This window comes from Pungitius pungitius, chromosome 8 (assembly GCF_949316345.1).
Source record: "Pungitius pungitius chromosome 8, fPunPun2.1, whole genome shotgun sequence".
In the NCBI taxonomy this organism is placed as follows: domain Eukaryota; kingdom Metazoa; phylum Chordata; class Actinopteri; order Perciformes; family Gasterosteidae; genus Pungitius; species Pungitius pungitius.
In genome coordinates, this window is record NC_084907.1 from 3,278,307 (window position 1) to 3,301,282 (window position 22,976).

Consider the following 22,976-nt stretch of genomic DNA (forward strand, 5'->3'; position numbering starts at 1 on the left):
TATATATATATCTTTCTCAGTGCTGTAAGCAAACGATTGTTTAAAAAGTATATTTCTAGAAACAAACAGGTCATCTAGGAAATTCCCCCTGAAACCATGACGCCGTGTCTCATGCGTGAGTCACGTAAGAGCGATGACGTAATGACGTCACGAGGCCTTTTCTGGAAGAGCGGAAGAAGAAACAAAAACAACAGCAGTCCTGCGGCTCGGTGACGATAGTTGAGGAAATACACAGAGAGAGTAAGAGAGACGTTTGGCGACTCGGTGCCACGAAGTATCGGCTGCTCGGTTAAATAATCCCGTTGTTGGTTCACATTTAACAACAACATGTCGCTGTTCGGTAAGTTGTTCGGCAGCGGCGGGGGTAAGGGTGGGAAAGCGCCGACACCCCAGGAGGCTGTCCAGAAACTCCGAGAGACCGAGGAGATGTTGGCCAAAAAACAGGATTTCTTGGAAAAGAAAATCGACATTGAGCTCATGACGGCGAAGAAGAACGGCACGAAAAACAAACGAGGTGAGGAAAAAAAACAACGAAGTTTGTGTTTTCGACAAAAGCTTAGTTTGCGAGCTATTAGCCCCGGGGGCTAACGACACGCGCTAACCGGGAAGTTGGCAGTTGACAGAACACACGTCGGCCCACACGGTCACCTGACTCCATTTTTATTTTTACCTTTTAACTTAACCGGTCTTTTACCCTTTCTAAAAATGTTTTTTTTAAACTGCACGAAGTAAACACAGTCGCAGTGGGATGTTACTACCAGGCAGAAACATTTAAAACACGAGACTTTGCTTTAGCTTTCTTTTTTTAATGCAAAGTCTAATTAACTCCAGCATGTTTCATTAAACGGAGTTAATGACAACCAGCCAATAGTAACCACACGTTTAAACTATGATTAGGTGAAATAATCATGTTACATTTAATGTATTAATATTACATGGCCATTCTTAACTGCTGTTTCTGTTTCTTTATATTGTATAACACTAGCTGAATATTGTGAATATGTATGTTATTACCATAACAGTTGAGTAACACAGTAACGTTTTCCAGTAGTTTTGATAAGAAAGAAGGGCAACCTTTAAAAGTTGGGTTTTATGTATTTACGCAATCCGTTATCATGTGGATAAAAGTGTTTTGCTGTCTTTTACCCAGTTGTGACTCATTGAACAAATCCAGTAGGCAGCGTCGACTGCCTTCAATTTTTAATAATAGTTTTACCCTATAAAATGTCAGAATGACATCATCTTAGGAAAAAACACGTCACAGGGAGCAACAATGACTACCAACAGGTTTGTTATCAGGGTAATAATCATATTCAAGCTTAATGCAGCAACAAGTTTTCTTTGAGTTTGAAGAGGGCGACAAACCCTGCAAAAAAATGCGCTCATTCACAGCACTTTTTGTTTAGAAGAAGAACCAATCTCTTCTGTGGAAAGGATTAACCAACTCCGTAAAGTTATGGTAATAGCAGTAATCTTCTCCTCGACACATAAGAGGAAAACAATAGAATTAGGAAAACGCGGTACAGGCTTGTGAGTCTTCTACCTGGAATGTGTGCTTGAGCATTTAGCAATGTGCCACTCGGCCGCAGCACAAACCTCAAATGCAAAAACATCTCAGTCAGCTGGTGGTTTGTGGCGGCTTAAATGTGTGCTTTATTTTGGCTCCCTCGCACTAGCTGATTGTGGGGCAGCACGTTATGTACACTGCCTTTCAGGCTATGCATGCTGGGACAGGCGAGGTGGATGCATGGCGATCCCATAAGAATATAGGCAACACATTTTCTATTTTGGGGGTTGGGAAGAGGGGAAAATAAGTCCTGTTTTGTTTTGATATGTGACGAGAGCAACTACTGCAGGACCTGCAAACGTCATTCAGTGTGTGCATGGAATATCATACCTCTGTCGTTGTCAGCCTGATTCATTGTGCCCAGCGGAGAGAGAACCGGTTTCCTAAAGAAGACGCCAACATGTTGCGCAATGACCAACGTCAGCTGACTAGCAGAGGAGAACAATAGTTGGCGGTGTGGCGTGTTTTTACATGTGCATTAACCCACATTCTGCGTTTTACCCATTTACACCTGGAGTAATCTGAACATGTACAGAAACACACTGGCACAACGTATAGCAAGAGGCAGCTTTGGGGTGTTTAATGAATATTTAATGTCTGCACTTTTATTGAGACCAGCTAGAGAGCGAGACAGACATTTGTTAGTTGGATAAGACGTGCTGTCAAGTAGGTTTACCAACAAAGTATTTCCGGAGGGAAAACCTTTACGATAACTCCGCTCACCTGGATATTTTTGGCAAGAAACTATGATGCGCCACACCCTGTTTTCCACACAGACAGAAAAGAGCTGAAACAAATGGGAACCGATTTAAAGTGACCTCAAATTCAAGATGGCGCCGTGGATGCAAACTAGATGATCTAATAATGTGCATAAAGATGTTATCAGTCCTGGAATAGGGTTGTGTGCTGAGATAATCTGATTAGACTGGGACCTGCTCCTGGTGGACCAGACCGACTCGTATGCGTCTGTGCCGTTTTTTAAATAAAAAGCCTTTGCACAGTTTCATGTAACAATTCAACTTTTAAACTCTTAAAATGAGAAAAGAAAGCCAGATATTACTATTCATCCTGTGGTAGACCTGAATGTGAGTGTGAAGCCAATAGGATTCGTGCTCTGGGGACCATGAATATATGTGCTGAATGTTATGCTGAACCAGTCATGATTTGCAGGGATATTTCCTGGTGGCTTCTTTTAGAGTAAAGGACCCGGTTATAAAGAGACTTTTGCCTAAAAACCCTCAGACTAAGTACTGTTACAAAGCTCATCGCTGGGCACATTTGTTTACACTGTATTAAATTAGCATAAATACTTGAAATATTCTTAACCAACATGCAGCTGCCCACTCAATCAGTTCACTTTCCTGTTGGTGCTCAAGAGGGCAGCAATCTTTGATAATCAGAATTATCTTCTCTTTGGGCCGCGATCCAGCTGTGACGAGGGACTCACTTTTCTCCTTCACGTAATGACTCAGCAGCTTTAGCTCACCAGGGATTTTTTCATGTCCGGGGGTTTCTCATTGTTGTGGTTAGATAACAGTCCCTGGGCGGGCTGGAAAGAACAAACCATGGCAATGGTCCCAGAGAGGTGTGTAGAGCAAACGGCAAATATGAAATAAAAAGGGAAGTGAGTTCAGTTCCAGTGAAACGATGACAAAAATGTCAGTCAACAGGTTTATTCTAATAGTGTTGACAGTAAAACCAAAATATGTTCACCGTAAAGTCATCAAATTATATGAATAATTGGCTTTTTTTAAAATGACTGACTGAATCTTGTGACAATAGATCAATAATTAAGTCACGTAGTTGTTCACAGCATTTTCTCCTCATTGTCCAGTGAGAGGCGTTCGTCCCAGTGGTCCGAGTCAATCCAACATTGACCTCAGGTGTCCCCCAATGTCCTCTTCCCTTGCCTTTTATTTAGTTTTATCCAGGCGAGACCAGATTTGCTCGATGACTTTTGATCAGTTTGTTACATGAGAGATTCGGCTGAGACGGGATCAGATTTACAGTCGTGCTTCTTTTGGGACAAACACTGTGCTTCTGTAGCTTTTCCTTCTCTAAAGTAAGCTGCTGCCATAGCAACATCATTTACAGTAGCGAGGCTAAGTTGCATCAGCAGGGATTTCCAAATAAAAGCTGAGTCTTTTCGACCTGAACTGACGTCCTGTCCTCTCTCCATCCAGCCGCTCTGCAGGCCTTGAAGAGGAAAAAGCGCTACGAGAAGCAGCTGGCCCAGATCGACGGGACGCTGTCCACCATCGAGTTCCAGAGGGAGGCGCTGGAGAACGCCAACACCAACACAGAAGTGCTGAAGAACATGGGCTACGCCGCCAAGGCCATGAAGGCCGCCCACGAGAACATGTAAGTGAGGCGTTTAGGGGCGGGAGCCGCTGGCCTGTCGTTGGTTATTTTATGTGGCGCAATGACTCATAACACTGATTCTTTTTGACCTTTTGGTATGTTGGCCAATGTATCCAAATGTCACGTGGTCATTGGTTTATATGGAGACACGTTTGTATTCATGTGCACGTCTACCGCCCCCCCTTCTCCTGTCTCACAGGGACATAGACAAAGTAGACGATCTGATGGCGGACATCACAGAGCAACAGGAGGTGGCCCAAGAAATCTCTGATGTCATTTCGAGACCGGTTGGATTCGGAGACGAGTTTGACGAGGTGAGGAGCTCGAAATGAGAAATCTTGAACTACGTGATAAGACTCTTCAAGGTTTATATTCGTTATTCCAAGATTCAGTGATAAACAATAAGCCTCACAGCTGCAACTACCTGTCTTTTACAGGTAGGCTCTAGTATCACTATTAGGACTTTGCACGTCCCCTTTGAATCCATACATCAGTCCCTGTTTGGTAACTGCAGGATGAGGTTTTTGGAGAAGAAACTTTCTTCTCAGTCGAGCACGACACCAAAAACCTTCACCTACCTGGCTTTCAAATTTCCCCAATTTTGTAATAAGTTCCTCTGCTGATTTACCCATGTCCTCTTTTCTACTTTATGTCTATTGGAATAGATATTTAGGGCCCATTTAAATCATATCACATACTCTGAAGATGTAACTCCACGTTTGGCCACTACAACCGTTGGATGCAAAAAATGTTGCATTGTTGCATTTACACAAACAGCTCGGTTGCCTGGTTACTTATTTGTGTGTGTGTGTGTGTGTGTGTGTGTGTGTGTGTGTGTGCAGGATGAGCTTATGGCTGAGCTGGAGGATCTGGAACAGGAAGAGCTGGACAAAAATCTTCTGGAAATCCAGGGAACACAAGACGTTCCTCTGCCCAGCGTACCGTCCACGTCACTACCATCTAAACCAGGTATTAGAGGTCACTTCAATGGATAGAAAATCTATTCAAACCCCAGAGACCCCATGACTTACCTCTGTCCGTCGCTCTCTTTTCTGCAGGCAAGAAGAAGGAGGAAGACGAGGACGACATGGCCGACCTGGAGGCCTGGGCGGCTATCTAAGCTAGCTCGCCCTGCTAGCCAGCCGGTGCCCTTCTCCCATCTGTCCCTTTGCCTCCTGGACATGGGGAACTGATACAGGGACTCCCGGCTGCCAGCATGCTGCTCCTTCTTAAGGCCTAGAGTATATACACGCCCAAACCCCTGAAGTATCCTCTTGTGTACACATCCACTGACTTAAAAAACAACCCAGGCTCTTCTCCTCCTATTATTGTCACGGTACGAATGTCTTTCTGCTCCGTGCACGCCTCTAAAGGGCACAGAGCACAGAGACCAAAAGGTTGCGCCCCAACAGCCTGTGGTCGAGTACATGGGAGAAGAGGCCAATACAGGAGAGTGCAAGCGCATACTTCTAGGGGAGGGTGTGCGGAGGAACAGGACGAGGCTATTTTCTGGGAGGAATGTGAAGAATAAACAGATGTATATTGGGGGGGTTGGGTGGGGGGGGGGCATAAACAGACATAATTCAGCCATTATTTTCTCTGCTTCCTGCGCGGTCATCGTTCGGCTCTTCTACGAGGATCGCCCGGCCCCTCGGCTCAATCTCAGTAGCAAAATGGAACTGATGGACTTTTCTCATTGAAATATCGCTGGAGGATCCGGGGGTCCGATCCGGGGGTCCGATCCCTCCGTCAGCCGTGGCTCTGTCTCGGTCGGACCGCTGGATCCAATCAGTGAAATCTCCAAAATGTCCTTTCCCGTGTTGAAATGCACAATGAGTAGGATGTTGAGGTGTGTTCACCCACAGTTTTACAACCTCTTTTTTTTGTTTCTGATTGGCTGCTCGTTATGTGGCGCATGGTCGCTACGCGTTTACAGAGAATGACGCCCAGAAACGCCTCGAAAGCAAAACCACACGCAGGGGGCGGAGTCTCTGCAGATTCTGACTCCGCCCCCTGCTTCCAGTGTGTCGTAAAGCTGTGGAGAGGGATCTCGTTGCGCCTTTAGCCGACGCCGTCAGGAAGGTCTCTACTGGCACTTGAAACGCGCTTTGCCGCTTTATTTCTTTGAAACTTTGAGCAGACGTGATTTGATTGAACAATTAATAAACACTTAAAAGCCCGATATGACAACCTTTGTTCTGGAGACCGTTTAGGAAATGTAGCTCTTAGCTAGCAGGCCTCTTTCAAAAGTGTTTATGCTGACCAGCCGATGCTCGTCTGTACTTGACCCGAGGGACGCTGTCACACTCCTCACAATGCTGGATTTACAAAAAGATTCTTCTCACGTTGGTTTTATTTGTATTTTTTCATCATGTAATTGGAAAAAATTCTGAGTGATTGTGTTTTTTGTTTCTTTTCCTTATGAGATTTATTTCTTTTACTGATCGGTACTAACATTGCAAAACAAATTCATATATTATTTTTCTTTGTAAAACTGAAAATATCTTTTGCCTTAAATACCAAATAACCAAAAAATAATTTAAAAACAAATCTCAAATCCAATAAATAATGCGTCTTATCTTCTCCCTTCCTACTTTGTACCTCAGTTCAGGGATTCCAGACTTGTTTGTTTTTGTGGCTTTTCAGAACAAGTTGTGAACTTCCTGTACGGCTGCCAGAGGCCAAATTGCATCACGTGTCCCTGGGTTCAAAGAATGCACGTGCCTGACACCTCCAGCGCCTTGTCCGCCGATGTACTCTGAGAAAATCCCACGTTGGTTAAATTGTGTGTGTGTGTGTGTGTGTGTGTGTGTGTGTGTGTGTGTGTGTGTGTGTGTGTGTGTGTGTGTGTGTGTGTGTGTGTGTGTGTGTGTGTGTGTGTGTGTGTGTGTGTGTGTGTGTGTGTGTGTGTGTGTGTGTGTGTGCGCGCTGTGCGGTTTCCAGCCTTTTGACACAGTGACCTCTTGTGAATATTCAGTGAAAATGAGACGGTGAGCTGGATTTCTGTTTTTCTTCGGTTTGCTCTCCACTCGCCTGTTGGGTGAAGGCCGACTTCGGTCACGAGAGTGCGTGTTTGTCTTCGTGGTCTTCTTTTACTTCCTGTCTTCGGTCACCCACACGGGCGGGAGGGCGGGTCGGTCCGGACTCGAACGAGAGGGGCTGAGACTGTAAATCTCTAAATAAAAGAATTAAATGATGTGGCGATTTGAATCTTTTTGTCATCGCTCGTTGGAGGACCTGATGTTTCACAACAAGCTGTTGAAAAGCAGCTTGCAGAGGCCTTGTTTGTCTTTCTTTCTGTTCACCTCAAACACCCCTCGTGTTGTTTGAGGTGAACCCGGGTCATCTAAGGGCATTCATTCAGAAATGAGTTTCCCCTCGGTGCCGCCCGGCTTCCAAAGACAAGTCATGTGAGGCAGGGAGGGAGTCCAGATCTGAACCACTAACTGAGTCGCTTGTTTTAAGATTAATTTTAGTTTTTTTGATAACTCAACAATGTAACGTTTGATATCTTATATATGTGCACTGTCACTGAAAAGGTGAACGCTTTATGCTACACATGCGTGCAACGACAAAAATAGGAATATTTAGGGTTTCTCTCAGTTGAGCCCTTTCAACTGGAGACTCTCAGTAGCTCCATTTTCCTTCCATAGAGGCTCATTTTCAGAACCCGTACTGTGCGCCCATAGGAATATTTAAAATAAGTGTTTGTTCAGGCTGGGTTGTCAGTGACGTCTTTAAACGAACAAGCAAAATGTTTTAAACGAACAAGCAAATGTTTCTTTTTATTTCTGCTACATGATATTAGGCTGAAAACAACGCGTGCTTGAGGAGCGTTACCTCGGTAACCAGGGCCGGTGTTGAGGTTCTGGGTCAGAGGCCGGGCTTGAAACGGCTATTTTAACACAGCAATGAAATGTCTGCATCATTTTAATCTTTATCTTTGCTATATTCCATTGTATTGGTGCATTCCATGTAGGAAATAGTCTCTTGTTTATTTATATTAATATACTTTAATAGGTTTTGAGATAGTTACCTTTACGTCGCCATGTTGGGTGAAAAATCTTCTGCTTCGATTGTCCTGACAGTTATAAGTTTCAGTATGAATTATTCTGTTCTTTTCCTGTCTAGTGAAAATGTTATTTTTTTGTGTGGAGAAAAGGATCTTACTTCGAAAGCTAAATAAACCAAGTGAAAACAGGTATTCTCAAATATGACGCACGGTTAATTATTATTCAACCCCAGTACAACAAATAGATTATGATAGTGTAGTTGTCTTTATTTACCCAATGGGTGGAAAAAACAAAGTTCACATAGCTCCGTCCAGACAAAACTTGTTCTCATAACTCACGCCCCCGCACTTCACCTGAAACTTTCATTGGCTGGCTATCCAACGGTCATCCAATCATAGCCCTCACACGCGAGGCCGGAGCTACCACAGCCAATAGGAATCCAGAGTTTAACCTCGCATCAAACCGCCCCGTTGTGTAAACGGTTTGAATCTGGTTCCTCGACCATAAAAAGCGAGCCGTCACTCGTTGGTCCCTCCCTCCCTGCCTCTCTTCTTCGGCTACGCTGCCCTCAACCTGCCAGAAACCAAACACCGGAAAACAACAATGTCTGAGAAACTTAACTACAAAGTTGGTAAGAGTGTACACATATTATCCTTAACATTAACCGTGTTTAAAAGAGGTCTCTCGAGGGTTAATTACGGTTTGCTAGCTTGCATGGTAGTGGTTATTGGAAGGTAATGGTAACGTGCATGCTGAGTAACGGCTCTGCTATAAACCGGACTTGGTCACTAATTGGAAGCTAATGGTATAATTTAAGTTGGATATATTGAGTGGTTGGTTTACCACTTAATGTTAAGTTATAATGGTAACGCTTTCCGTGGTAATGCTAACATCAACTTGCTAACATTTTGTGCACGGTGTTATTGTGATTTAACGTTAAGTGTTTCACACATTCGTTGGTCTTTGGTCATTTTTATTGTCAGGGCTGTGACGTTAAATGTCGATTTCTCTTCCGTTACGCGCAGTTTGCCGAGATTACCTAAAGCGTGAGAATAAATCGACATGTAACAGCAGCGAGCATGGGCTCCTCCGTACGGTCCGTGTCCGTAGTCTCTGGGTGTTGTAGTTTATTAGTGGAGCCGGGGGGCGTCACTCTCCGTCGCACGAGCTGTGTGCCGACTACAGCTCCCAAGATGCATTGCGCATCACCGCCAGATTTTTACATGAGTGACAGGCGCAGACAGAATGAGCAGCTCTGTGCAACTTGCGTTCCGTAGTAATGTGGAGACTACACGTGGTGGCTGTAGCTGCTTTGAAGGCCCAACGCTTTTAATCAGTCTATTTGAAAAGTATCAATTGAGAAAAAAACGAAACTGATTACTGAAATTAAACTAAAGAAATAGATTAAAAATGCAAAAACTGCATTCAGTTTAAAATGTCTGGAAATGCAAACTGATTCAGCGTTACCAAACTAGCTGGCTTGCTGTGAAGCAGCTGGTTAAAAGCAGGTGTTGCACAATGTTCAGATAGCTGCGGGGCAAAGTCCAAACAGTCTCCTCAACCTACAAGTGTCTGGTTCTCTCCAGTACAGACGTGTTAATTGAGGCAATTGTCTCCCAATTGCTTTGAGCAATCAATCCCTTCCACATGTTTTTAGGATCTAGTTAATTTATTTTATAGCATCAAGTGATTTAAAGTTCCTGTCATACACTTTAAAAGATGAATGTTTCAAAAGTAAATTGCAGAATTAAAGCCTGTGGTTTGAGCACAGTAAAACCGCTTTGCTCTTTTAAAATGACACTGCTGTGGACACCATGAGGACAGTGCAAGGCTTAGATGGGATTTGAACCTCAATGCCACTAATGGTGCCCCGCCCTTTGACCCCACTGTGAACCAGAGAGCCTAATCCGGTCTCCGGCTGGTGATTCTGGCCGGTGCCAGTTTGGTGCAGAGGTGTGTTGGCACAAGCTTCAGCCTCTCTGGGCTTGGTGCTGCTTTGCCTGCACACTTTAGAGACTGCAGCTTGGAACAGCTCTCTGTGTTCTCATAATGCCGGTTATTAAGTTACATTTATCTTCTAGTTCTTCCTGCCCTGTTTTGACAGTAAGACCATATCAGCGGATATGTGGGAGGGCCACATTGTTCAAAACCATTGCACGGACAAAGTGCTGCTGAAGGAACCAGAAGTAAAAACAAGACAATCATTTTTTTTTTTTTTTTTGTGGTAAAGTTAAATCCTGTGACTCGACACGCAGTTCAGCACAGTGCTCATAACCGTCTTAAAACACCGTGCCTCTTTTCTTCTTTTCTTCATTCATAATGTTGGAGAAAGAGGCCCAACTGATTACATTCTAAACAGAGTATTTACAGATTAACAAGAGTTCTTCATGACCAACAGGTTAATTTGTTGACTAAAAAAAATCTCATTCATTCAAAAGCATTTCATTTTTTGAGTGACTGTTTAGACCTTTTTTATTTAACGGACATGGCAGGTTTACGGTTAGCAAAATGGAGTTAACTGTGCATAAAAACACTGACTAATGGGCTCACTGAGGGTAAATGTTCCACAAACAAGGGGGACATGTTTTAACACCCCTCTCTCTCCCAGCTGACATAAGCCTGGCCGAATGGGGGCGCAAAGCCATCGACATCGCGGAGAACGAGATGCCCGGCCTGATGAAGATGAGGGAGATGTACGGCCAGTCCAAGCCGCTGAAGGGCGCCCGTATCGCCGGCTGCCTCCACATGACGCTGCAGACCGCCGTGCTCATCGAGACCCTCACTGCCCTCGGCGCTGAGGTGAAGTTCACCGGCCGATCATTAATACAGAACGCCTTTTCCCCCTCGGGGGGCGGGTCACGTGTCCGCTGACACTGCGGGGGGGGGGGGGGGGGGGGGGGTTTGAGTTCAGCCCGGTTCTAAATGAAGAACTCTTCAGACTGGTCATGTTAATACGTCTGTCTACACATCGGGCACAAGCTCATTAAGTGATTCATTTGGGTTCGTATAAGTTGGGATAAGAGTGTCACTGGACCAAAAGAGGACTGCCCCCCCCCCCCCCCCCCCTCTTGTCTTGTCCTGTGCTGAGCGTGGACTTTGAAATGAATGAAAGGCAGAAGACAGTCTAGTTAAACTTTACCAAAACATAAACCTGATTGATTGGCTTAGTTATTCTTAAAGGCCTAATATATTTTACATATTTAATGTACTTAGCCATAACCCAGCTGTTGTAGCGTGGACATGGATTGTGCTGCCTTGCTGAAGGGTTCAGCAGCAGTTTTTGCCTTCAGAGGACACTTCCATTGAGCCATTAGTGCGAACAAACGGTTTCAGTGAGTCTGGCATTTTGTTACTTTGCCTCAAGGCCGTTGTGTTGTTTTTATCTCTGGGAACGAGTAGCCTGAGAGCCAACAGCATGCAGTGTTTCTTCAGTTGGCAAATGGTCCGGTTGGGGGGGGGGGGTGGTTGTTTATGTATTTTTTGGGCAAAAAGATCCGATAACAGGGTAGTCACTGTGGTGCTCTCTGCCCCACTGCTGCGAGCGCCACATATTAATGTCAGTGTGGATCTGCTGTGTGTGGGGAAACCATTATTTTGAATTTCACTTTTTCCAGGTAAGAGGAACCCTGGAATGAATAACATCCTCAGAAGCCCCACTTCACTGATTATCCTAGACTTCTGTCACGTGAGCTGCTGCTGTCGTGTTTTGTACACTAGATGGCAGCAGCAAAGTGGCAGGTGGCGCAATGGGAACGGATTCATTTCCTTTTAGGTTGTTAATTTATAATGACAATATATCATACAATTTTCTATCTGAATAAGTTTCCAGAATTTTTGTTAAAATGATCAGATAGTACAATCTGTCTTTTTATTCGGACAGTTGAGGCTATGAATAGTTTCTTAAACGACAAACCGTTAGTTGACCTTTTTATGTGGATATAAAATGCCATTTGTCATTTACAGGAAGATTCATTCGGGGAACATGTCAAAGAATAACTGATGCTGAAGTTCTCTCCTCCCGCTCTTCCTCCTCAGGTTCAGTGGTCAAGCTGCAACATCTTCTCCACACAGGACCACGCCGCCGCCGCCATCGCCAAGTCTGGAGTTCCAGGTAACTCACACCAGCTCCACCTGTGCGACCCGTATCTGTTATAAACACAAATACTTAATCCACATCACTGGTCAAATTATTTTCTTCCTGCCATTGTAACAGAGGGACACCTTTTATGTTTTTGTCATTGACATGAATGTGTGACATCAGCAGATATGAAATGGTAGAAACTAAATGTTCTCCAGAAAAGAAACCTTTACATGGTATGTTCAGGATGACTTCATGAAATGTCACAATTATTATTCCAAAGATGCTCTTATCGTCCTGACTACTGAGATCCAACTAATAGAGGGCAGAATAACTTATTTATTGTCCAGTGAGTGAAGCCAAACAGGAAGGTCAACTAAGGGTGCGTTATATTTGAGCTGACTCGACGCGTCCGCTGTGCAGTGTACGCGTGGAAGGGCATGACCGACGAGGAGTACGTGTGGTGCATCGAGCAGACTCTGCACTTCAAGGACGGCAAGGCCCTCAACATGATCCTGGACGACGGAGGAGACCTGACCAACATGGTCCACCAGAAGTACCCCAAGCTGCTGGCAGGTCGGTTCCTGCACACTTTCATTGGGAGGCGGAGTCTAGTGACTCCACTCTGATGTCACCAGAGCTCAGTTCAGGTTAACCAGACGTGAACTTCTAGATTTGGGGAAACTAATATTGACGGAGATTAACCAGAATTTCTCTCGCGTCGAGCTTTTTTTAAGCTGCATGGATGAGTTTTGGACACCAGATGGCGTTGATTCGCCCGCTTCATAGGGCTACTTCATGGTAAATCATTTTTAACTTGCAGAAAATATTTTCATATTTTATTCATTATCCACTGTCTCTTTGTTGCAGTTTGCACCGGGGGGGGGGGGGGGGGAGAAGAGACTAGATGTGTATATTTACATGAAATGACACATTTCTCACCTGATAGACTTGATGCCCCTCGAGGCGTTGCAGCGCAATGAGTGCTGCGGCAGAAGGGTGAAAGTCTGCAGCGAGACTCAAACGCTCTGAGGGGTTCTCTACAGACGTGAACTTGGTTTTTAAGTGATCTCTTTCCACTTTAAACCAATGGAAGGGACTACACAGGAAAATCAAATGCAATTACAGCAAGGGCTCGACGGAAGTTTCTACTTGCTCGGTATTAATCAAACCCCATCGTAACATGAATAATTCTGCACTCCAAAGGGATTGATCAGAAGAAAAAAAAATATTTGAAAGGTAGAGATTGAGCGAGCGGGAAGTGACTCGTATTCATTGTGGTTTCAAGTGTTTGATCCTAAAAAGAAAATTGCAAAGTCTAGCTTTTATCTTGTAACATTTTCATTAAGTGATTACACAGCATGACATCACTGAGTTTTGCTTTCGTTGACCTTGCCTTCAGGTATCCGCGGCCTGTCGGAGGAGACGACCACCGGAGTCCACAACCTCTACAAGATGCTGAAAAAGGGAGATTTAAAAGTTCCCGCCATCAACGTCAACGACTCCGTCACGAAGGTGAGCGGCCTGGAACTTGTGATCCTCTCCAGCTGCAGACAGTTGGATGGAGGACAGTGACGACAAATGAATAATGGGCTCCGTCTCGACTTAAATAATCCTGTTGCATCACGTTTAAGTGCTCGCGGTACAATAAATTGCACCGCTCAGCCCCTGACTTCTGGATGAACTCGGTATTGACTCTATTCCCCCCCCCCCCTTCCTTGCAGAGCAAGTTTGACAACCTGTACGGCTGCAGGGAGAGCCTGATCGACGGCATCAAGAGGGCCACCGACGTGATGATCGCCGGGAAGGTGGCCGTGGTGGCCGGCTACGGCGACGTGGGCAAAGGCTGCGTGCAGGCGCTGCGTGGCTTCGGCGCTCGCGTCATCGTCACGGAGATCGACCCCATCAACGCCCTGCAGGCCGCCATGGAGGGTAGGTGGGGTTGTCAATGGGAGGGGTGGGGGCAGGACATCAAACATAATTTGTTTTAATCCTAGAGAAGCTGTATACTGAAAGGACAGCCACAGGATATTATCATTGTGCCTGAGATCAACTCGACCCACACAGACATAATCTCTTAAGTAACCCCCCCTCTGCTCTGTAGGTTATGAGGTCACCACCATGGACGAGGCCTCTAAGGAGGGAAACATCTTTGTTACCACCACCGGCTGTGAGGACATCATTCTGGGACAGTGAGTGACAGCTGCGATTATACTTAAATGATTCATGGTTTTATGGAATGAATGACATGAAATGGTGCTTATTTTGCCTTCAGCCACTTTGAGAACATGAAGGACGACGCCATCGTCTGCAACATCGGACACTTTGACTGCGAGATCGACATGGGCTGGCTCAACAAGAACGCTGCAGAGAAGATCAACATCAAACCTCAGGTGTGCGTGGAGCCGTTCTCGTTCCCTCACCTACAGCCGCCGGAGTGCTGATCATTAACCCTTCCTCCTCCTCCTCTTCCTCAGGTCGACCGCTATCGCATGAAGAGCGGCCGTCACATCATCGTCCTGGCCGAGGGGCGTCTGGTGAACCTTGGGTGTGCCATGGGACACCCGTCCTTCGTCATGAGCAACTCCTTCACCAATCAGGTACCAGAGGAGAAGGCTTTCACCATTGAGGAGATTTTTCTTAGAGCTTTTTCAAATAGAAGTGATCCCAAGCAACGTTTTTAAAATGTTCTTCGACCTGAATAAAGACTTCGCCTCTGTCCTCCTGCAGGTTCTGGCTCAGATCGAGTTGTGGGAAAACACCGCCAAGTACCCCATCGGAGTCTACTTCCTACCCAAGAAGGTCAGAGGTCACACTGTGAGGGAGAGGGGCGTGGTGGGGGGGAGAATCTGGTCTGTTCCTTACTGGGAACTCGGCTCATACATTTCACTTTTGTCCCGAAAACCAGTCAAAAGAACGAAAGCGGGGAATCCCAGATGTGATGTTTTTACGGCGGACCAGTCGCATCAAAGGGGGGAGGGGGGGGGGTCGCAGGGAGGGCAGGGTTAGAAGGATTAAAATAATGAAATTGGAATCTGCTGTTGAGTGCAGCAGATTTATTTTGCGCTCAACATTAAAAAGCCGAGCGGATGTGAAGCTTTAAGCAGCGAGGTTGTGTCCTCGGCTCCTTCCAGACTTTTCACTCTAACTGATCTATTGATTGTTTAACTTTAAAGTTCCATGAAACAAAGTGTGGCCAGCGCCTGGATGGAGGAGCAGAGACCAGTTTAATCAAGCAAGACACCCACCCGCCCCCCCCCCCCCCCCCCACTCTCTCTCCCTCCCCCTCACAGCTGGATGAGCAGGTGGCGGCCGCCCATCTGGACAAACTGGGGGTGAAGCTGACGAAGCTGACAGACAAGCAGGCGCAGTACCTGGGTTTGCCCACCGAGGGGCCCTTCAAGCCGGACCACTACCGCTACTGAGCGACCCGCAATGGAGCCGGGTTCGCTGTATGGGAGCACTTTGGACCCTCAGCTCTGCTGCTGGGGGGAGGGGGGGCCGTCTGTGTTGGTTTCCTTCTCCCCAGTTTCTGATTTATTAAAATGGCCGTTCAAATATAATGCTAAAGAAAAGTTTCCCACAAGTTCATCCCGGTCGCCTCGTTGGGACTCGGGTTGTAAGAGTTGAACCAAACTGCCAAAGTCTGCTGCCTTCGCCAGTAGCTTTATGTAAGAGTCCAATCAGGAGGGTCAAAGGTCAAAGCAGCATCCAGATGTGCAGTTCAGTCTCATCGTCAGTCCTTCTTAACACTTCTGAAACATTGAGTGCTTTCAGGGGACTCTTCACTAAAAATAAACCAATCTTTCTGTGTTTTAACCTGCGACTGGTTGCACCAGATGTTTTTTCTTGGTTCTGGATCTTTTGACTGAGGTTTCGTGGACCGAGGCCTCGCGCCTGTGTTCACTGTCAGCACTTATGAAAGCTCTTTGTTTACTCATTATCCCAGTGAGGCCTTCTGCTGCCACCAAATCAACAAAGTCTTATTCTGTTTTTATTCTTTATTCTTGTTGTGCCGGGGCCAAAGCAGGCCGGTTAAAGAAGTGTGACCAGGAAAATAAACATGTGACTGGACTGTTTCTCCTCGCACGGCTGAAATCATTTATTTTCAGGTGAATGTGAGAATTGCAACTTTTTCCGGCGTTTGTCAGTAATCACATGACCAGGTTGATGGTGAGTATCTGGAGACCAGTGGAAACAAGGGACTGGTCTCATTGGCTTAATCTGTGTTTTGTAAATGTTGAACGAGAAGTTGCAACCCAATCTACATCCGCAGCTACAAGTATGTAAGCTAATGTTCCTTAAAGTGAGGCAAGGAGGCTTTGACACAGCAACCATATATGTTTACATTTAAGATTATAGAGTTACCCATCGCTCCTCTTAGCAGATTATAACATGTTTATATTGCAGCATGAACATTAAATAGGTTTCAGCTGCAATGAATTCTTGAGCAAGGCACAGTGTTCCCGTGAAGCACTGAGTGTTTAATCGCAGGAACCACCAGGATGTTTGAGGGGGGGAAGAGGGAATATTGGGTTTCATTTACATTCCCTCTTAAATAAAGCAAACGGACCACCGGGCTGGTAAATATTGAATAGAACGCAAGGAGCTGAAAGTGTGGCCTCGTGTTTGAGGCATCGGGTCTCTGCTGTGATGTTTTAGAAAGGAAGCTGCTGTTTGTCCTTCCAATCCAGGCGGTATGAAGGCCTCGATAAGATCTCTGCTCGAGACCTCCGGCCTCAAACCAAGCCTCTTATTTCGTTACCGGAACCCAGTTCTCTGAGTGAACTGGAAGCAGATGTGAGCGCAGCACATCTGCCACAAATAGAAGCACTTTGAGCCTTGGTCAGGTGTGCTGATGGAGGTCAGTTCCCCTTACGCCTCAGCTATTAGTGCGGTTAATCATCTTATGATGGATTGGGATTGGCTGGTTTCTTTGTGTTGAGAGATTCGAGGTCTGAGGGAAGTTCTCCAATATTCATCCTTATGGTTTCTTTCAGAGTCGTGTTACTGAGACTCTTCCCTGTGGTGGTAATCTTCGCCATTCACGTGGAAACACGCTGCTGAAGGTCATAGTAGGAATGTTTTGTTAATGAGCAAACCGAAGATCTTCCCACCTTCAAATGTTACTTTCACAAATTCCTGTTTTCACTTACCATTTGCGTGTACAATATTAGTGTGTAAAATGTTTGCCTTCTGCCCCAAGAACCTAAATGCAAAAACTTTGGCAGACTCGAATTAATAAAATTAAGTAAAATAAGGATAATGTAATAATACATTTCACTTTAAAGTAGGTTTCGTTCAGTCTGGTGGTATTAAATCTATTTAAAAACACTTGATCTCACTATCTCGTGTTGGGAGTGAGGTCTTTCTCCAGGAACCAGATAAAATTAACTGTCCCAGAAGCGCGTGTTGTCATCAGATCAGGACACCTGCTCACCAGCAGGGGGCAGAGATGTTCACGAGTCCCAAAGCTCGAGTCCGAGTCGAGTCTCAAGTCACCGTGTGTGCCACTCGAGTCCGAGTCTCAAACTCGAGTCCCCATCTCTTATCGTCCCTTTTACCGTAAAAAAACATACCAACAACTTTTTACTCCTCCTTTACTCTTTACTCATTTTTTTGTGGTTTTTCCCATAAAATGAAAATACGAAGCGTGGCCGCTAAACCGGAAGTACGTAGCTTATCACAGTAAGAATCGACGCAACCGTCTGTAATGACAGCGGTTACCAGGGTAACAAGAGGAGAAAAGTTCATTAACGGATATAAATAAATAATCCTGGTCTGACGGGATGTGTTAGCAGCAGTAGGTGACAACACTCGCTGCTCTTGGCTCTGATATTTATTGTCCACGTATTGTGTTGCTTCAGTGAGCAGAACAGAGACAGTTTAAGGAGATCGCGAAGTCGGCAGTATCTGGCCCGAACCTGAAACGAGTTTTGACACCCCTGCGGTAGATGGTCAATGCTTGCTTAGCTAAACATGTTTACTCACCTATCAGGGTGGGTTTTCAGATGCCTGATCAAATTTGATGTGGTTGAGCCAGAATCTTTAGTTGTCACTGCGCATATTTTACATTGCGCGGTTCTTTTATTGCCGTCTTGTTGAAAGGTTTTGTAACCAAAGGCCGGTGCATTCAACATCTTTGACAACAAATTGTTGTCCTCGTGTGTGGCCACGCGTGCGTGTACGTGTTACGTAGTCAGGTAACTGAGGGAGGGGTATAGCGAGCTCATCAGATGTTTCCCGTAATTAAACATTGTTCACGAGTCCCAAAGCTCGAGTCCGAGTCAAGTCTTTCGAGGACGAGTCTCAAGTCGAGTCCCCATCTCTGGCAGGGGGCGGTTTGTGTTCCCTGACCTCCGGATACTGGGAACACCCCACATCCCGCCTTCATTTAGATTTCAGCAATCGACCATATCGGTTGCTAATATTTACACTGTAATACTACTAAAAGACAAATGTAAGGGAGGTATACTACGTGTCGCTTAGCAACACGTGTTCCGGGTGAAACCAGTTTGATCTGATTATTTAAAGTCGGTGACTCAACTTGTGATGTAATGTTGGGTTTCTCTCTTACTGCTATATGATGCACATTAAAGTCCACTACTGGTGGATCTGGAGATGTGATGATCCTGCTGACTGTGGAGTAACTTCTCAGCCCACAGGAACGTGCGACGCAAACATTCGTCCCTGGCGAGCGGAGGAAATAAAATCCAGAAGGACCGGAAGTTCTGTTCCCTGGCGGGCCGCGGTTCGTTTTGTCACTCCGCCCCCAGGACGCCGGCGTTTGATCTCCGCCGCGGCGCCGAGGTGGGTTTCCTCTGGTTTGTTTTTTGGGCCCTGCTGATCCCAGGGAAGAACCGCCAGGGATCCGTCATCTTGTACGCATTACTCGTCCACACCTCATGCCGTTTCTTCTACCGACCCGACTCCCTTTCCTGTTGGACTCTCCGCAGGAACCTCAGACGCCACGTAGACGAACGAAGAGTGTCAGGTCCACCTGAGACCAAGGCCGTGTACATGAGTCGTAATGAATGGAAGCTCCATGATGTCTCAGTAGATCAGTAGATCCATTCTCACTCACAAACCCAACGGATGAACCTGTGAAGCTATCAGCGTCGCTCTCAGTGACCCCCCCCCCCACGGCAAAGCCCTCTCCTTTAGAGGCGCAGCCCCCACCAGTGGGAATCATGCACAGGTTCTTACTGGCATCGCCATTCGTCCTCCGCCAGCTCGGAGCAATGAAAACACCAGATGTTGGAACCAACACGCGGCGCCCGCTGAGCCCTCAGGGAACACAGCGTGGAGTGTTCACAGCTTGAACCTCCCCCGCCCCCTTACCCCCCAAGACCAGACCCCAAACACAGATTCAGAGCACAGGTGGGCTGGGTGTTGAAATTGGAGGCGGGACTTTCCCGTCAGGAGGCGGTTGGACCTGAGCCCTTCGCAGGGATCCAGCTCCTGTATTTGTAGTCGGTGAGAGGTTGGAAAAAGTCTGCAATGAGTCATGCAATGCGAACCCCCCCCCGGCCCCCCACCCCCTTTCAGAGGGAGCTTTAATGAGCTCCTTCAGGTCTGGACATTGTTCTTAAACAGCTCATTATTCCCCCATTTTCCACATGTCCCGGGCACCTCCTCTCACCTTGGGAGCCTCCGTCGTAGATCTGGTTACTAAAAGCCTTTTCTCTCTTTGGAAGCTGAAGGCGGTGGAAAGCAAATACACAAATGCACTTATCTGTGCGACACACACACAGCTAAATAGGATTAAGTTTTAAGGTTACAGTTGGTTATCAATATCAATCCACAACAGAAAATGATTTAGATCATTCCACTTTCAGCTTTCTGATTTTTTTTTTTGGCTTGAATAACCAAATATTGGAAATCTGTCAAATTAGATTAGTATTTAGGTTTGGTAGAATATTCAGGGTGAGCATCTGAGGGGGATCAACAACATAGTACGACTCAATCCACAGTACAGAAAGGATATCAGCAGGAATAAAAAGGTCATTGCTAATTTAAATGATCCAATGATAATAAAAGCAACCTGATCATCATCGTGATACTTGATCTTAAGTTCATTTCTTTCAGAGGCATCAGGCTAAACATCTTCAGTTGTTCAGTTTAACTGGTTTTAATTTCATTAAGATCGTAGTTTAGATAACTGGTTGGTTTCATCAGATTTTATAACATGTTGATTTATAAATATCATTGGTTTAAAATCAATTGACCTTTATTTAATAAGGTAAAATCAATTGAGAACCAATTCTCATTTACAATGATGCCAAGAGGCAGTAGCACAGTGAAAGTGACACAAACAGCACAGACACAATGCAGCATGACAAACACATGAAAACAAATACAAAAACAACATAGTTAAATTATAACACTATGTACAAAAAATTAAAAAGATAGAAATGAACCTTGTGGAACTTTATTATTTACTTATTTTATTTACCTTTACAAACTGCAAACACAATGTGAGTTCAGCCTAATTTTTAAATATAGAAATCTCAAAGTACAGCTTTTAATTCACCCATTTGATCGGGCTCTAATAATTATAATCAATACAAATAAAACAAATGTGTGAACAATGAACATTTAAAAAAAGAAATACATCCGTACGGAATAAATAGTGTGACAAGAGTCTTATGTTCCCAAAAAAGCAAATTGCATGAATAATTAAGTTTTGTCTCAGATTGTTTTGGCCGTTTAAAAAATAAGTAAATAAATAATGAAATAAAAAACCCTGTTATTTAAAAAAAAATAGGATTACGGATAATAGACTTGAGTGGATCATTAAAAACTAAAAGAGAGGTGGAACTCCTCCTTGGAATTAAGAGTTAATCTTTACAATAAAATACGTTTTAGTACCAAGCGACTGCTGAATTCCAATGAAAACTAAAGTCGTGCTCATTGCACCCAACAAGCGTGCAAACAAGGTCTTTATTCCTCAAATGACCTCGTTCAGGTCTTGGTAATATCTATTACATCCTAATCATACATCCTCATAAACATACTTTATATAATGTCAACCTGTTAAACTGGTGCGTGCGCTTCTTGACATTTTTCTGAAGTGCAAGAATTTTGTAGACAGCTCCGACCGATGAGGGAGTCACCCGCATCACGAAGGTCTTTGTGTTTCCAGGGTGAGATAAACATCGGGACAGGTTGAAGGGAACGCTGTCCACAAATCGTAGGAGACTCTTGGAGCCTCAAGGCGGGATTTTATATCTTCCAGATTTTTTATAGAGCTGCCAAATAGAAATCTGTCACTGAAATATGACTTGTTGACATCTCCACAATACAGAAAGGCCCGAACAAAGGCGGGCGCCGCCATCACCGGATCGGCTGCTGCCGCTCTGCGCCGAAAGGGTGGCGCAACAAAAGCCCTTCCAAGAAGAAGTGCTCGAGCGACGGCAGCGTCTTCATGTCCCTGGAAAGGGGCCACAGTGGGGAGGGGGGGGGGATTGGGGGCCCAAACGGGCTTCATTTGGACAAACTGACCCCAGACGTGAAGACAAGAATCCCTGATAGCGTCACACGTCAACAGCTCACAGGCCCAAGAACGCCGGCTGGTCTCAAGGCACCGAGGCGCGAGGCGGCGGGTGAACACTAAGACGCATTCACTTCTGCTACCTAAAAAACTACTACTACTACTACTACCTAAAAAACTACTACTACTACTACCTAAAAAACTACTACTACCTAAAAACTACTACTACTAGTACCTAAAAAAAAAAAAGCTGTCAAGCGGCGTTAGCGGGGTACCGTAGCACAAAGCGCTAGCTAGCGTTAGCGCGGTAGCTTTAGCCTCTGTTTTGCGTGCGTCATTCAGACTGGAATGTTCAGCTCGGATAAGTATAAGTATTCAACACTGAAACGGCTCCAGGAAAGGACAACGAACACAACGGGACGGAGGGCCCATGGTCTCAAGCGTCCTCGCTTACAGAAAACTTCCTCCGCAGCAAATTATCCAAAACTGTTTCTGCACGAAAAAAGGAAGAGGAATGATGACAACCAGTTTCCAAAAGCTCAAATCAAAGAGAAGACAACATTGCAGCAGACAACAGACGTTATTGAGGAAATTCAGGCTTTCCAAGGATCAAGCTCCTAGAAGCCCCCCCCCCGTGGTTCCTGAAATCCTTCTGAGTGGAAGAGCCGACATGTTGTGAATCTGCAGGACTTTGATCGTGATCGTGCAGACACGAAAGCTCATACAAACTTGTGTTTTTTGATCCGGTAAGCTCACACATATCTTGACTGTGTTGGACGCCTCGTAGGAAGAAGACATGCCACAAAGTCTTCATGGGACCCTCATGTGCCCTCTAAGGCCCACTGAGCAGCCGGGGGAAACCTCCCCCAGAGCAACGCAGGAGCTTTGATTTCACAAGAGAATGGGAGCATGTGGAGGCCGTAATTACACGAGTGATCTGGAGAGTGTACGCTTTAAATGTTTTAAGATGGTAACACATTTTTTTTTGCGATGAACGTCAAAATCTGTGGCAGAAACGGGCTGTAATTGTTTCATCATTGCGTATAAATCAGTTCCCAGCCTCCACTCACCACCCAGCCGGCTTTATCATGACAGCCTTTGGTATTGAGGAGTTCGCTTTGCACTAAACCGTTGGAATGGCCTGACTTTGAGGTGTTAGGGTGTTGGGATCAGAGAATTTTCCTCTGGGGGAGCGTGCACCATTAAACCCGTCGAGAGGTTCCATGGTCAAACCACCGCAAGCTTGTAAAAGCCTGCAGAAAACACCGCCCCCCATCGTTCCTTCAGCTGGAGAACTTTGAGTGACTTCACAACTCATTCCGGTTCTTCGCTGCGTTCATTCAGGAGAAAGAAATAATCGGCTCTGGCTTCTCAGATGTGAGGATTTGCTGCTTTGTTTCAATACAGTGTAACTGTAATTGATTTTGGAATGAAAAATTCCAACTGTGGATGGGAATTCTTCAC

At 45.4% G+C, this 22,976-nt stretch overlaps 2 protein-coding genes across 2 annotated transcripts; both read left to right on the forward strand.

Moving 5' to 3' along the window:
- Positions 1–156: 156 nt before the first annotated feature.
- Positions 157–7,101, forward strand: chmp4ba (charged multivesicular body protein 4Ba). Its single transcript, XM_037490103.2, has 5 exons — positions 157–514; positions 3,751–3,928; positions 4,128–4,242; positions 4,771–4,897; positions 4,987–7,101. The coding sequence occupies exons 1-5, from the start codon at positions 328–330 to the stop codon at positions 5,046–5,048; spliced, it is 669 nt and encodes a 222-aa protein (XP_037346000.1). The 5' UTR covers positions 157–327; the 3' UTR covers positions 5,049–7,101.
- A 1,318-nt stretch (positions 7,102–8,419) lies between these two features.
- Positions 8,420–16,098, forward strand: ahcy (adenosylhomocysteinase). Its single transcript, XM_037490102.2, has 11 exons — positions 8,420–8,572; positions 10,550–10,740; positions 11,977–12,052; positions 12,443–12,595; positions 13,422–13,534; positions 13,744–13,951; positions 14,124–14,211; positions 14,295–14,412; positions 14,497–14,619; positions 14,750–14,821; positions 15,313–16,098. Exons 1-11 carry the CDS (start codon positions 8,545–8,547, stop codon positions 15,442–15,444), a joined length of 1,302 nt encoding a protein of 433 aa, XP_037345999.1. The 5' UTR covers positions 8,420–8,544; the 3' UTR covers positions 15,445–16,098.
- Positions 16,099–22,976: the final 6,878 nt, after the last annotated feature.

Coding starts and splice junctions, on each gene's coding strand:
- chmp4ba (XM_037490103.2), top strand. CDS start 328: ATGTCGCTGTTCGGTAAGTTGTTCGGCAGCGGCGGGGGTAAGGGTGGG. Junction 515..3,750: donor CGGCACGAAAAACAAACGAG/GTGAGGAAAAAA, acceptor CTCTCCATCCAG/CCGCTCTGCAGGCCTTGAAG. Junction 4,898..4,986: donor GTCACTACCATCTAAACCAG/GTATTAGAGGTC, acceptor TCTTTTCTGCAG/GCAAGAAGAAGGAGGAAGAC.
- ahcy (XM_037490102.2), top strand. CDS start 8,545: ATGTCTGAGAAACTTAACTACAAAGTTG. Junction 13,952..14,123: donor CCTGCAGGCCGCCATGGAGG/GTAGGTGGGGTT, acceptor TCTGCTCTGTAG/GTTATGAGGTCACCACCATG. Junction 14,413..14,496: donor AGATCAACATCAAACCTCAG/GTGTGCGTGGAG, acceptor CCTCTTCCTCAG/GTCGACCGCTATCGCATGAA.